Source organism: Anguilla anguilla, chromosome 17 (genome assembly GCF_013347855.1).
Source record: "Anguilla anguilla isolate fAngAng1 chromosome 17, fAngAng1.pri, whole genome shotgun sequence".
Classification (NCBI taxonomy): Eukaryota; Metazoa; Chordata; class Actinopteri; order Anguilliformes; family Anguillidae; genus Anguilla; species Anguilla anguilla.
In genome coordinates this window covers 17,918,092-17,933,745 of record NC_049217.1, presented here as the reverse complement: position 1 = coordinate 17,933,745, position 15,654 = coordinate 17,918,092, and the positions used below count along the sequence as shown (strand labels likewise).

Sequence of the window (15,654 nt, the reverse complement as noted above, 5' to 3'; positions counted from 1 at the left end):
GGGGTACTTATAGCCAGCTGTAAGCTAGAATAATATCTAGTTATCATTATTCTTAGAAAAAGCAGGTGTGAAGTTGGCCTAGTGGCAAGGTTGCAGTTGGATAAGTCTCCTTTCACCATCTGTCACAAACACATCTTGTGCTTCCTGTTTTGCTCATCTCTTGGGGCCTGTCAGCTCAGCACACACACATACACACATACAAAAAGTTTTTCTCTTACACCTTCATATTACTGTAGTATTGTCTGGTCCTCAAAAAGCTTGCCAGTCAGGGATACAAGCAGTCTGAATGAAGCATATTGTTTGATGTGGTGTACTGGGGCTCACACTCTTACTGATGGGGTGGTTTAGGCCTTCCAGTATGAGTCACGAGGCCCATGAAGCTGCAATGGGCCGACTATCCCTGAGAGAAGGGGGGGGGGGGTAGACCTGGCAGAAGACAAGTCACCTGGAATGCTCTGTAGAGAGTGGTAAATAGGAACATAAATATCCTATATCTAATCCTATATAATCTTCTATGTATCCACTCCATCTGGTAGCCTTAGACTGACCCGAGACTTTGGTCAAATGGCCAGAGGGTCATGCCATATCTCTTGTTCTTATTCTTTTACTACTATCCTAAAACCAAATTGTGGAATTTTTAAGAGTTCGATTTATTCCGCCGTACTTTTGTCAGTAGAAAAATAAATGCAGGCATGTCTTCGTTTCAAAATAGGTTGTTTAATGTAGCAAAGGAACTAGTGGGTCTGTTACCCAAGTACAGATAAACACAGAACCAACAAATGACGGAGACAGTGAATACTTATACCCTGTTCCTTCAAGGAAACAAAGGGCCAAATGGTTATCTTAAACACATCACGGGGAAAGGGGGGGGGAGGTAATCAGACATTGGGGGGGAAGAAACAAGGTGTGGGGGAGTTGGACTGAAGTAGGGGGTAGAGGATATCACACAATGGTACTGCATATCAAAGTGAGACAATTTGACTGGGCAAGGGGGTAGAGGATGTAGCACAAAGGGTGTGATTAAAAGGTTAATTTAACTGAGTGTGGTGGTAAACAATCAATGCTATCTGTAACTGGCCCACTACAATGTGAGACACCTCAGAAGGGTAAAATGTGGCTCCCATGTTTTCCAACACAAATGTGTAAGCAGGTGCCGCTACTTCAAAACCTTGACCACCATCTAACCCGGGGTGTGATATCAAGCGCCTCGACATGGGGAGAGATGCAGAGGGCACCCTGATGATGTAATCAGCAGAGGTGTGTCTGAAGATGAGTGACTGTCAACGTGGTGATGAGTAATTGGTGGATACATTCTAGGGGTGTGGCCAACATGTTCGGTTGTTGATTGTTGTCAATAAAGATGGATGGTCTCAGTAAGTTTGACATTACATTACATTACAGGCATTTGGCAGACGCTCTTATCCAGAGCGACGTACAACAAAGTGTATAACCATAACCAGGAACAAGTATGTCGAAAACCCTAGAGAGAAATACCGTTCCAAGTGCAGGGAACAACCGCATAGTTCAACTTGGACCCTGAAGGTTAAACTGATTAACACTAACACAAACGAGAACAGTGACAGACACAGCAGCGTCTTGTGTCCAGATAGTAAACACAGCAGCGTCTTGTTTCCAGATAGTAAATACAGCAGCGTCTTGTGTCCAGATAGTAAACACAGCAGCGTCTTGTGTTTGACACAGCAGCGTCTTGTGTCCAGAAGTTTTCTCTCTCACACTTCTTCAGCAGAGATAGTGGTTGGGCACTGAAATTTCCACGACAGAACATCTGGAAATTATTGACTAGCCTCAATGCGTAGGTATTCCTGACTTCAGATGAGTAGGCTAATCAGGATACAGGATAGCGAGGAAATAACATATTTCGTATTAAATTCTGAAATATTACATGAAATAGATTAATCATTTTTTAATACAAACAGCTTACATCCCTTGGCTATGATTACACAGCACTATGAAATCTCTGGGACATACCATTCACTAGCAATCTCACTGGAAGTACAGAGAGTGAAATGTTACATTTAACCCCATGGGTGGGGTAAATACCAACATGGCGCAGGGTACATCTAACAGAGTTATCAGCTTTAAAAGTTAACACTTAGGATGGCAGTTCAATACAATTTCATGTTATATGATGCAAACAGTCTTTAATATAATTATGATTACATTTCTGTTTTTTTGTGACCTACCTATATCAGTGAAAATCTGTCACAAGACTGTACATTATTCTCTAGCTCCCATCTTTTCGTTCCAAACACTTGTATCAGTTGATGTCATGTCATCACATTGCCTAAAGTTAAAGTTGAGTTAAATATATTTACGCAGATCAGATCTGAGTTGAACAAATCAACTGGTTTGTCAACATGCTGTTATTTTTAAATGTTATATTTCCAACATATCAAAAACCTCCTGGGGACCCCTGTCAGCGGTTCTCTTTCTACTTCTCATTTTCCACTCGAAGTGGGGTACTTATTATTCTAGCTTACAGCCGGCTATATCTAGTTATCATTATTCTTAGAAAAAGCAGGTGTGAAGTTGGCCTAGTGGCAAGGTTGCAGTTGGATAAGTCTCCTTTCACCATCTGTCACAAACACATCTTGTGCTTCCTGTTTTGCTCATCTCTTGGGGCCTGTCAGCTCAGCACACACATACACACATACAAAAAGTTTTTCTCTTACACCTTCATGTTACTGTAGTATTGTCTGGTCCCCAAAAAGCTTGCCAGTCAGGGATACAAGCAGTCTGAATGAAGCATATTGTTTGATGTGGTGTACTGGGGCTCACACTCTTACTGATGGGGTGGTTTAGGCCTTCCAGTATGAGTCACGAGGCCCATGAAGCTGCAATGGGCTGACTATCCCTGAGAGAAGGGGGGGGGGGGGGTTTCTGCAAACAAATACAGATGACTGCTGGTTGTTTAAGCTATCTATTCTGTATTTTGTAGCTATGTGTTCGTAGGTATTTACATTTTGTCCATTGTATTGTATGCAGATGCTTAATAAAACAATGGAGTCTATTAACAGCATTCTACCTTAGGCTTACTGTATTCTGTCATTGGCGGCTGTAAGGAAAAAAGGACGTCTCTCGAACGTGATGAAAAACTACAAAGTTTATTTCCAATACCGGCAGTGACAAAGCGCACGAATGACACCTTGGATTCAGCAGAGTCAGACTGAACCACAAACCTTTCCAGAGGCTGCTTCTTATTTGTTTTCGAAGCTTTGATCAGTAGTGTTGAATACACATACCAAGACGGATGTAGTCGGTCCTTGTAACACCTATCAATTAGGCCATAGTGTATTGGCCGTCCTGTTGTGATTGAATTAGCACGTCTGTTGACTTGAATGGTTCCCAATCTCTCACTCCTGGTCGCTATTCTACCATTGTACCAACTGTATTGTGATAATGATAAGATCAAGGGAATGTGTGGCCAGCAGACATATTGGCATCAGAGACAGACTTCTTACACGGCATACAAGTAGGGAAGACCGGGGTTGGTGGGGCACACTTTTCACTCCTTGCCATATTTCTGTGGCATAATTTACATAAAAATATTCTAACCAGTAGCAAATGAAAAGTTAAGGTCTCAGCAATAAATAAATATATTTTAATGTCCACAAATGTTTTCTAAAATTAGGTCACCAATGATTAGTCATGACGTGCACTTGTGCCAACCAACCCCAACACGAGATTGTGCCAACCAACCTCATAATGTGTACCAACCAATCTTAAAATGCTATAGTAACAAAGAATAAACCAACCAAAAGAAACAATTTTCTATATTTAATTTAAATAAAAACCAAAAAATATGAATATTCAATGGAATAAATATAAATATTATAGATATATTACATATAAAATGTATAATAAATACAATATAAAATATAATATAAAATTGAAACCCGGGTTGGTTGGAACAATTATTTTGTGGTTGTGTAAACCAACCCTGGTATAGGCATGCAGTTAAAAATGCGATAACATGCATTATACATATACTGTATGTATAACGCATGTTACCACACTAACTATCAACACCGCTCACATTGGGACCCACCCCTACGATGATATATGATGTTATCCAGCTAACATCATTCATCACAGACTTTCAAATCTTACATCAAAATGTAGTTGATTACAATCTAAATAATTTTTAAATAATTTTTTCTATAAAAGACTATTTAGTGTGAATACCTTTTTTTACTTTTGATACTAAAAACTGAAATATTTGCCTCACAAAAAGTTGTTCAGTTCAAGAAAACAAACATTTTGATATATTCAAAATTCTCTTGGACATGCCCATGAGACACTCTTCCTGTGTAAACACATTGGTTAATAAATTGTCACAATTTTCAACCAAAAGAGAACAGTCAACCGCCTATACTTTAATCTGCCCTTATCTTGGGCAAGCTGGCTGTGCGTTGGAGGCTGCAGAATTTAAAAGGGGCGGCTACATCTGATTTTAATAACTGCCCCCTGGCTCTGCACTAAGTACATCTCTGAGACTTCCATACCCCGCACAGCAACACAGCCATCCTCGACTAACCAAGGCGGTATAGTAATACAAACAATGAATACATTTGTGAAATATCTGCTTATATTTCTCGGTATTTTCTCTGTAGTACTTAATATTGTCTTGATATGTTTGAAGTCGAAGACGACGCCAGTATGTTCCTCTCAGCTACATAACGCACTGAAACGCAAACACGATAACAGCAGCCTGGTGTTTGCCGATCTGACCGCCGAGGAATACCTACAGGTTCGAAATTACATGTGGAAGCAGCCTGACCTGGATATTTCCCACGACGCGTTTGCAAAGCCATATGAAAACTTTATCTTCATGATCGATCTGCAGCTACCAAAGAAGGCTGATGTGTTGCGCTTCTTAGATGAAGGCGCAGCGAGACCTGAGAGGACCGCCAGAGTGGTGGTTTTCCATGGGTCCTCGTCGCAGATTAAGGAGTATGTGGTGGGACCGCTCCCGAATCCAACCCAGCATGATGATATCACTCAAAAGAAATACAAAGCAGAACTGCCTATCAACTCCCGGACTGTCACAATTGGGGAATATAAGCTACTTTTCGCATTCCTGTACCGAGAAATATTTACGAAGCTAAGTCAAATTCTTAAAGAAAGCTTCGGTGTCCAGAAGGACCAGACTTTAAACCCATTCGAGGGAATGCCCAGGGGTGTCCAGACTGGAGACAGACAAACGTGGATTTCATTCTTTCGGGATATGAGTGGCATGTACATTCACCCTGTAGGATTTGAGGTTTTGGTGAATCACAGCAGTACAAATGCTTCTGAATGGATGGTACAGAAGTTGTTGTACAACGGGCAATACTTTGAGAGCGCAGAGGAACTAATAGAAAAATACAATGCTGGCAATATCACTAAGATAATTTATAAAAAGATAACAAATTATGCATCGTTGAAGCCCAAAGTAAAACCAACTGGTTTAGGTCCTCAACAAATTTATCTTCAAGGTAAACGCTTCAGCGTTCAGAATAACCAGGTGTTGTACTTAGACTGGAGTTTTGCGTTCGGTCTCAGTTCTTCAACGGGCATGCGAGTTTTTGACATTCGCTTTAAAGGGGAGAGAATTGTGTACGAGTTAAGCGTTCAAGAGGCCATGTCTGTATATGGATCTAACACACCGGGAATGATACTTACAAAGTTCCTGGACGCCAGCATTGGGATTGGGCGATTTGCTCACGAGCTAACGCGTGGTGTCGACTGCCCGTACACTGCGGTTTATGTGGACACTGTCCGTTACATTGACATAAATGAAACAAAGACGTTTAGGAATTCCATCTGCGTTTTCGAGCATGACGAGGGCCGTCCACTCAGAAGGCACTTTTCAGACTTTTTCAGTAATAGCTACGGAGGCGTGGTAAACAGCGTCTTGGTCTTCAGAACTATAACGGCAATAGGAAATTATGACTACATATGGGACTTTATCTTCTACCAGAGTGGCTCTGTGGAGGCCAAAGTGCATGCCACAGGCTACATATCCTCATCCTACAAAATTAGTGGAAGTCTGAAATATGGCCACCAGGTGGCAGAAAATACTATTGGAAACATTCACACTCACTTCCTCAACTTCAAGGTTGACTTGGATGTTTTGGGTAAGTGTGCTGGCATATCTATTTTGATCATGTGTTATTGCTCTGAAATTGATCTTCCGGGGTGATTAATAAGTAAAACCATTTATTTGCGCTGCAGAGTGAAAAAAAAGTAGTTAGTCAACTATACAAACTGTCCTAGGATGTGCACACCTGTATGCATAATTATAAGATGTTTTAGCGAAAAAAACAGGTCTATTATTGCGAATGGCCATTCCACATTGAGAACAAAAATTGATGTTTGGCTATCCTTCTAAGAGGTTTGAATTACTTAACAGCAGCCACCAATTGTATTAGAAGTTAAATGACCTGTCTTTCAAAGATTCAATTGAACTGTTAGTTGGAAGACATCGCTAACATCCTCAGATCTGCAAGTCTCACAGTCACAGACCATGATGCGGTGCAAATGTAGGGCCCAGAGTGCATTTTGTTCCACAATATGTCAGAACTACGCAGTTGACACAACTTATGTCTGTCAAAGGTGTAAAAAACGTGTTCCAGACCAAAGACATGGAGTTTGAGGAAGTGAAATTGCCATGGATGCCTGAGAGAAAGGCGAAAGTGCCGCACCTGGTGGAAAAGCAGTTTAGTACAGAACTGGAGGCGTGCATGCTCTACAGCGAAAAGACTCCCCGCTACCTTCACATCGCGAGCAACCAAACCAACCGCTGGGGCCACCAGCGCTCCTACAGGCTCCAGGTGGTCAGCTTCACCGGGGAACATCTGCCTATGGATGCTCCTGAGGAGAAGTCCATGTCCTGGGCACGGTGAGTGCCACAGCACCCTCTACAGGGAGCCCAGGTAGTTTTGAAAATGACAGATCTGTACCAGTTTTCCACCAGTTTCTTAGTTTGAAAGAATATACCTATATACTATACTGAGCTTATATATCTATACAGCTCACACACACGCACAACTGCACACAATAAAATATTCTTCTTCATAACAAAATACTGTTACTAAATGAAACAATTGTGTAAAATTCTGAAAATATCAGTGGATATCATTCCATATGCACCTAAAGAACGGCAAGGTTGCAAAGGGGGAAAAAACGAAAATAAGTCACATCCCTTCGCTTCCATTTTTATGTTTTGGGAATGGAATACCAGCCAACTGTTCTCTCTCTCTCTCTCTCTGGGGAGCAGGTATAAAGTGGCCATCACAAAGCACAAAGACGAGGAATCGTCTAGCACCAGCCTACACAGCCAGAATAATATGTGGACCCCGGCTGTGGACTTCAGCAGATTCCTAGCGGACAACGAGAGCATAGTGAATGAGGTTTGTGTCTGCCTCTGTGCGCACCGCACGTAGTGTCATTGGGAAGGGGCTTCTTGTGGGAGACTGTTGTGTGGATTCTACTCTGGCAGAGCCTTGCAGTTGGAAGCAGAATAGTGGGCAGTTCCATCCCTGGAGCATCAACGCGTGTGTTTTTGTTGCCACGTATTACCTGAATTATTACATATTACCAATTTGCCGATTTGTCTGTATACAACAATGTCACTTGGTAGATAAGATGACTGTTAAAATGTTTCATATAGGGGTAACCAAAATGTCAGCACCTGTGAATGACTGTGCCATTAATTAAGAACAGAAACTGGCCTGAAATCCAGAAATGGGTACAATTCTCTTTGCCCATCCCTGGATTTGAGGCTGCAGGTTTGATTCCAAAGGGCAGTGTCATCCACGGCAGTGCACCATGCCGATTCTGTGCTTTTAGGACAAATCCTGCCCTTCTGTGGCAGATCTTCAGATAATTTGTTCACTATGCACAATGAAGGATATTTCTGAAGTTGCTCTGCTGTAATATGTATTTACATTTAAATTTACATTTACAAAAAGGCAGGAACCTCCCTCTTATATGGGCCCATCACTTATGCATAGGACAGCATTAAGCTTAAATGTGGAATAAGAAAACTTCTGATTTGGAAAATAAAATGTTAAATAAAACTGACAATGAATTGACTATTTTTGTCAGTGCTGGAACTTTCTAAATCACTAAAGTTGTTCGTTTCTATTTGAGGATCTGGTTGCCTGGGTAACCACCGGGTTCCTCCACATCCCCCACGCAGAGGACATCCCCAACACGGTGACCGTCGGCAACGGGGGAGGGGTCATCCTGAGGCCGCACAACTACTTCGACATGGACCCGTCGGTGGGGTCGCCAGATGCGGTTTACATTCACCCCGATTCCCCTGAGCAGTGCGAGAACAACAAAATGGCCTGCCTGGCCCAAGAGACCTGCAGCCAGACCCTCCCGCCCTTTACCTACCACGGTTTCGAAGGGGTCATGGAATTTGAGTGAACTTCATTCCTCTGTCCGCCAGCTCCCAACATCAAGGAACAAAGAGATCTTCAGAATCAGGGATACCATGACCAACTTTACAGAAGTCCATGTTGAGGAACAGGACTATAAAAATCTTAATCTCTACTGTAAATTGTGGCTGTGCCTGAAACTGTAAATTAAGTTAGTATATAATGTGGTAAGCTGGTGTACATTCATGTTCATATTCAAAATATTTTTGGACTATGAATGTTCGGGGCAGACATTAGACCCATATTCTTTATTTTATTTTGAGCGTATTTTATGTTCAGTGTGCTACAGTGTGTTTAGAGAAATTACAATTCACAGTTTATTAAGTTTTGCTATTTACCATGCATAATTTTTTTGCACTAGGCCAGTCTTTTCTGTCAACGATAACATGAGCATGATCTCGTACCATAAGGCACTGGAACAGCTAAACTGATCTAGGTCTTTTTTACAACATGACAAATATTTTCATGTGAACCTTTTGTAGATTTTCAAGGTTGAATAAATTTCAGCCATATGTTAAAAAATCCGTAAGATGCCTAGTTTTAGTTCTGTGTTCTTCACATGACATGTGGATTGTATTAAAGCTCCAATATTTTTTCACGATTTTGAATCCTCCTAAATTAGCGAGCTCAGATATGAATTTAAGCAAATATTTACAAATGAAATTTTTTTTTAACTGACTTAAATCCTCCATTAACAAGTTGAAGAGCATGCCCCAAGTCATAACATGAGACTGATCTCCTTTGTGTTAGATCGCCAGGGTTTCACCAGTTTTCTGGGTCAGGGCTACTCAACTCCTGGTCCTGCGTTAAAATAATTAGTGAAATCAGGCGGTGTAGTTCATGGCTGGAGCAAATACCTGCAGGCACTGCGGCCCACTGGACCAGAAGTTGACTAGCACTGTCCTGGGGACTACCAGTGCAAACAATCTCTCTCGGAGAAACTAAAGTGTATGCCCTTCTGGCCCTAAATGGTACTGCGCCCTTGTTATCCCACAGGTTCCAAAAGACACTTCCTTCCCAACGAGAGTCAGTGAGACCTAGTCTTAAATTTGATGATGGAGTCTGTCAAGTATAATTTTCAAAAGTTGATTCTAAACACAATATCACTGATGTAGATGTATATTTTAAGTTGCTTATAGCTCTACTGAAGACACAGTATCTGGGGCCAGACTTACTAAAGGATTACAACTGCTTTTCCGACGCAAAAGCAATTTCTACAAGGTCACAACATCTACGTCGGATTTACTAAATGGACACAATGGCTCAAAAATGAGGATGTAGCCTATTCTTTGGGATTGCGTCACACTGCGGCTTTCCTTTTGATGCATAGTCAAATGTGTTCATCCATATGTATATCTGGAGTGAATGCACTAAAACAGGGTGAAGATTATGTAAATTAGGCCAACTAAGTATTCCGTCTAATTTACTAAAGCATGCATTAATTGCGACTCCCCTCTTTGCGTGAGAATTTTTAGAACTCCTGAAAGCAGGCGATAATCTGTTGACAGCCTCACACACAGGATGCCAAAGAAGGGTGTTGGGCTGCACGCACGTCCTTGGCAGTCAAATAAGTTTCCCTTGCATGGGGTGGAGATTAAAAACAAATGCATCCTCTGATGCGTAACACTCTTGACAGGTGACAGGATTTAAAATATGTATAAAATATTTAACACACGTTCTACTAATCATTTATTTTCAGATATAATATGAAATTATATTTGTTTTATTGAAAAAATGCACAATTTCTATTGAAGTCATGAGATAACATAAAGCAGTTCTGAATTTAGGCAATTGTTCTGCATACATGTTCAAATAAGGCATATAGTGAATTGTGAATACAGTTGTACCTTCAGACATTCCGTGGCCTTCTCCCATCAAGTTCATTCGTGTCTATTCCTTCCACACCCACAATTTCATATTTTTCAGGGATTTTCCATCTGTTGTTCTTTTGGTGTTAATATTCTTTCCTTAGATGGGCTGCCATTTGTTCTTTTGCCCTCGTAGCATAGTCTTTCTTTATGCATGCTGCCATCCTTTCTTTACATACTCTAGGCCTACTGTTCGTTTCATTATTGGCCTAGTGTACCTAATGAATTATGGTCAGCCTTGTTTACCATTTCATGATCTGTAAATTTAAGCTTTCTTGTAATTCTGGACATGTATCCTATATTTTTTCGGACCTTTTTTATGGGTGTGGCCTACCGCATTTGCAAATGATGAAGTTGAATTTATTTCATTTTTGCATAGGCTAAACGTTTCGGTAAATCAGTTTTTAATGTGTCTGTATCTGCGACGCAACTGAGCCCCAATATAGCAAATGTTTTGTAAATTTAATTCCTTAGTCAATTTGACCCTTTGTGTTTTGTTGTCAGAATTTGCGTCTTTGATTTTCCGTGCCTTGGAAAACACTGAAGATACAAAGCTACCTTTAAAATCGTCATTAAATCCTCAAGCACATCATATATAGCGGTACATATGAGACAGGAATGTATTTTTTTACAAATGTTTATTATACAATGCAATTTTAATACAATACAAATGTTCATTATGCAAGTACATCAAAAAGTAATCATCCCAATCATACAGTTCAGTTCAGTCAGCTTCGGTTCAGTGCTAGGTGCTGGTAGCCGCTAGCAAGGCTTAATTTATGGCTCATTGTAGAGCGACGGACCCGGAAATTCCCATGTAAAATAAAACACTACGGCGGGTATATTCAGGTTTATGCAGTGAAGCTGTTGTTGTTGAGCTCGTAGCCGTCTACCAGCCATACCATAGTAATGTGGGTTTAGCGTTAAATGAACTTAAGCAGTAAAATGTTCAGTGCATTCTAACTTTGGAGCTTCTCTCGTCTCTCTCGTGACAGATGATATCATAACGACTCTGGCACATCCTCAAACCATAAACTGTCTAATTAATACTGCTTATCTGGTCCGTGCTGTAAATATTTAATGTAGCCGGAGGGTAAGGAGTCGTGTTCAGTGCAGGATGTGGCTCACAGGCCAAGCTTTTTGGGAGAATGGATAGCAGCTGTGCACTTCAGAGCGATATACAGTATGCCTTGTGTCCATTGTGGTGCATGTCTCCTTGGATATACAACACTGCGCTTTCCTTAGAAGTACTTTATGCATGTTTAAACTTTAAACATAAGCACCCTATCAAACAATGCTCTCATAGCATTCCAGAATGGTTAGTTTAGTTCCTGTTTTATTAGTATAACCTAACCTAACCTAATCCTGTAGCTTTTTACCAGAATTCTGTATACATCTTGCTTACAACAGTACAACAAGTAAATATCATATAGAGAAGGTTTTTCTCTTTACATAGTTTTTATTAGAGAATTAATACAAGACATAAATCAAGCACAATCATAACCGTAATTAAAAGGGTTTTCATTGACAACAAGCAGAATTATTCAAGACGGTGTGAAATCTTTTAGTGGACTGTATTTATCCCAGCTGGAACTATGCTTCACTGATCAACGGCTTTCAAAAATATATCTCCCCAATTATAAAAAAGCTGAATTGTGGTTGCTGCCTTGCCTGGTTGCTAAAACACAGAGTTGGAAAACCCAGGTTCAGAAAGTAAAAGTCCTCCCCAATATTATGTTCCAATCACCTGGATTTGCTAATTAGTACAGTTGTTCAGCCAAGGGATAGAATAGTGAAATCAGCTGGGTGAGTTCATGGGTGGAAGAAACACACGGCAGGACTTATTTTCTGACACCTGGACTTTCTGCCTCGTTAGAACTTTGAGAGAGCACAGACAAGCAGCTGCTGCATCTCTTCAGCCAACAGCCAGAGCTGGCCATTGGTGTAAACACTCTATGCAGTCATTTAGGGCCACAACCATCCCTGAGCCACACAATTTTAGTTTTTTTCTTTTTAATAGTTTAAAAAAATAAATAAATAAATATGTAATTCTGCTATTAAGTGGTGAATTTGATTTATATGGGATTACTTTGCGACCACAGCAACATTCTTGTTTATGGTCTCCAAAGCCAGTTGAACCGTGCAGTCCTGGTGTCCAGGAAGTGCACTTCAAGTGCAGTTTTTACACAGCTGGACCTGCTGGTGAGAAGTGGCTAGTGTGCAGTGAGGTAAATCCAATCTGGCCAATTGAAACCCCCTCTGACTGGGAATGCTGTCCAGTCGGGCCCATTGAAACCCCCTCTGACCGGGGATGTCGGCCCATCAGGCCAATTGAAACCCCCTCTGATTGAGGATGCTGTCCAGTCTGGCCAGTTGAAACAGCTGCTGACTTGGGGGAGCAGTGATGTATTACGCAGTGCTTCAGTTTGTACTGGTGAGGCCAGAATCTGATTCCTCACCGCGTGGGAGGGGCCACCTGAAAACCTCATCATCCTTAACTCCCCTGACACTGGGAGAGCTGTTAGACTGGTTTGGTTCGGTTGAGAACACCCAGCAGCCCCATACGCCCCTATTATTGAATAAATCTCCAAATGCTGACTGGAGCATTGTGTTTGACTCTGATGAAAGTTACGATAACATTGTGGTTCCTGACACATTTCCAGAAAATTAGGACAAATATTCCACACATAGTGTTGCACGATGAAGTTGTCCAAGGATGTCTCATGAATATGATTTATAAGTCACAGGGAACCTTGTAAGAACATTATTCAGTTCACATCGTGTTTATCTCACAAACAAATGGGAATTTAATGGGAACGGCCCCCAATGTTGAAATGTCTGAAATGTTTCCTGCTACATGGGCACAGTTCCATCCATCCAGATGTGAAGTCACATCCTGTTCTCTGGTCCCTCTTTCCCCTTCCTCAAAAAACACACACATACTCCACATACAAACAAACAATTTTGTTACATCTCTTACTTAATTCCCAGAAAAATAATTTTCCTGCACATCGAGAGATAGCACTCACTTTAATGGAAGGCATTTTACATTGGATTCTGTCCATTCCTGATTAGCAGCTTATTTTATGCTTCCTCCTAACCCACTTTTCCATTGTCCTTATCACAATCTACTAACTAACTACTTAATTGCTGTTGGTAATGCTCTGAACTAACATTACCAACAGCAATTAAGACCCAGCACCAAGATCCCTGGATTTACCCATTTAATTAATTCTCATTTCCCTGGGAAAACAAATGTTGCAAGAATCCTGAGCACTATTTTTTATGTTTATTTGCAGTCAAAGGTGGATCTTAAAACAAACAATGTGTGCCTGTGTGTGTGTGCGAGTGCATGTGCATGTGTGTGGGGTGGGAGTACGGAAAGGGAATAATAGGCAGGGTTATAACTTGCGTGTTTGTAAGCTGTGTGCTTTTCCTGGAAGCCTCGAAGGTTGTGGAGTATCTTGGATCTCTCATCTAATGGATCCCATCCAACTCACTCCGTGAGCAAAAGCAGCCACCAATTTGCCATAGTAGCTCTCCTGCTCTACCCCATAATGAATTTCTCCATCATGTAAAGTAACATTCCTGCTCTGCTGTGCTCCAGAGGGAAATCCTAAATCTTTTCCTTACTGTTCTGACTTAACAAAGTTACTGCTGTGATGTTATACATCACTCTGACATGCTGCTTTATTAGAGGACACCAAAAGAAAAAGCCTTACTGGGACCTGGTTATAATAGCTTACGTTTGCATGGCGCTCTGGCGCTAAGAATCCCAGAGTGATTTACATTACATTACAGGCATTTGGCAGATGCTCTTATCCAGAGCGACGAACAACAAAGTGTATAACCATAACCAGGAACGAGTGTGTCGAAAACCCTAGAGAGAAGTACCGTTCCAAGTGCAGGGAATAACCGCATAGTTTAACTTGATTTACAGTGAAATGGGGGGCATATCTTGAGGAGAAAGAAATTGCGGGGGGGGGGGGTGCTTATTTATTTTTGTGTAAGGTGTGATGATAGATCAGTCACTGGGAGCAGAGCGGTCAGACAGGTTTTAATGTGCAGCTGATTGTTTTTCTGGGGGGTCTTTGTGCTCTGCTCTCTCACGCAATCACTGCAGCTTTTTTTAGGGAAGGCCGGAAGCAGTGGCTGACCCAGAACAAAAGGGACAAAAGCTCTTGTTTCTCAGGTTTCTCAGCCTGGCCCCTGCAGACCGAGTCGCAAAAAAAAAAAAAAAACACTTCTGCTGAAAATCGCAAGCAGAAAAACACATGCAAACAATTTATACGGGCCTTTGGTGAATCTTGGAAGAAAAAAAAACCTCAGTAGAGAGCCTCAGCCAACCCAAGCAAGCACTAAGAGAATGACTGACATGAGGCCCAATCCTATAACTTTCCCATGAGTACTTTATAGGGCAGTTTTGCTGGGCGTATTTTTTGTTTTGGGATAAAGTTGATGGCATTGTGGTAAAGTGTCAGTAAATGCATCATGGTACCCAAGTCTCTGGTTTTTGTGCTTTGAGTGTATACGCCATGTCGCCATGGTGACAAGATATCTGGAGTCTGGCTATCTGAAAGCATATTTAGCTCTATCGACATGGAGTTTAATGTAATGTCAGTCGTATGTTATGATGTAATGCACAAATGCATGGGGATATCATTAAAATGCAATAATATTAATAACAATAATAATTGATTGCCCTGCATAAAAAAATAACAAAAGCCAGCATTTGTTTTGAGGAAATGTTTTTGGCTAAACTAATAAGGATTCAATGTCTGGCAGCATTCCAGTATTAGCTCCCATGTTGTTAATTCTATCCATTGTTGTTGTTTCCTTATGTTCATTTTGAATGTTTTTTTTTACCCACAGTTTTAGAAGTACTGCAGTACAAAAATATGTTGACTTCTTGTTTTATTCTTTCTTCCTAATCTTTGCATGACATGTGACTGTTGGAAGAGGACATATTTATGTGCTTCGCAGCGTTGAAAGCAGGGGGAGAAGATTCTGGCCCGAACTGAACCTCCATCTGGCACTTTGCCAAGTAAGTGTGGAACGGAGAAAAACTGAGGCTTTTCAGCAGCAACTCAAACATGGACCACCCTTACTGAGGTCCTCTGAATATGTAACTCTTAAACTTTCAGTCTGTTGCTCCTATTATATGAGGCAGATCGTGACCCTAGCTACAGATTTTAAACACATATTTGCAAGTGATAGAATGTCTAAAAACTGCTGAACAATATAAATCTGGTTTAAACCAGATTTAAACATCTAGTTTAAACATCTGTGTTGATTAAAATTAATGACTTGTGTTCTGGCATTTATCACAGATGCTG

General features: G+C 41.0%; 1 protein-coding gene across 1 annotated transcript; it reads left to right on the top strand.

Moving 5' to 3' along the window:
- The first annotated feature begins 3,855 nt into the window (after positions 1-3,855).
- Positions 3,856-9,051, top strand: aoc2 (amine oxidase copper containing 2). The gene is made up of 4 exons (XM_035398533.1): positions 3,856-6,140; positions 6,619-6,904; positions 7,283-7,415; positions 8,158-9,051. Exons 1-4 carry the CDS (start codon positions 4,583-4,585, stop codon positions 8,437-8,439), a joined length of 2,259 nt encoding a protein of 752 aa, XP_035254424.1. The 5' UTR covers positions 3,856-4,582; the 3' UTR covers positions 8,440-9,051.
- The last annotated feature ends 6,603 nt before the right edge of the window (positions 9,052-15,654 follow it).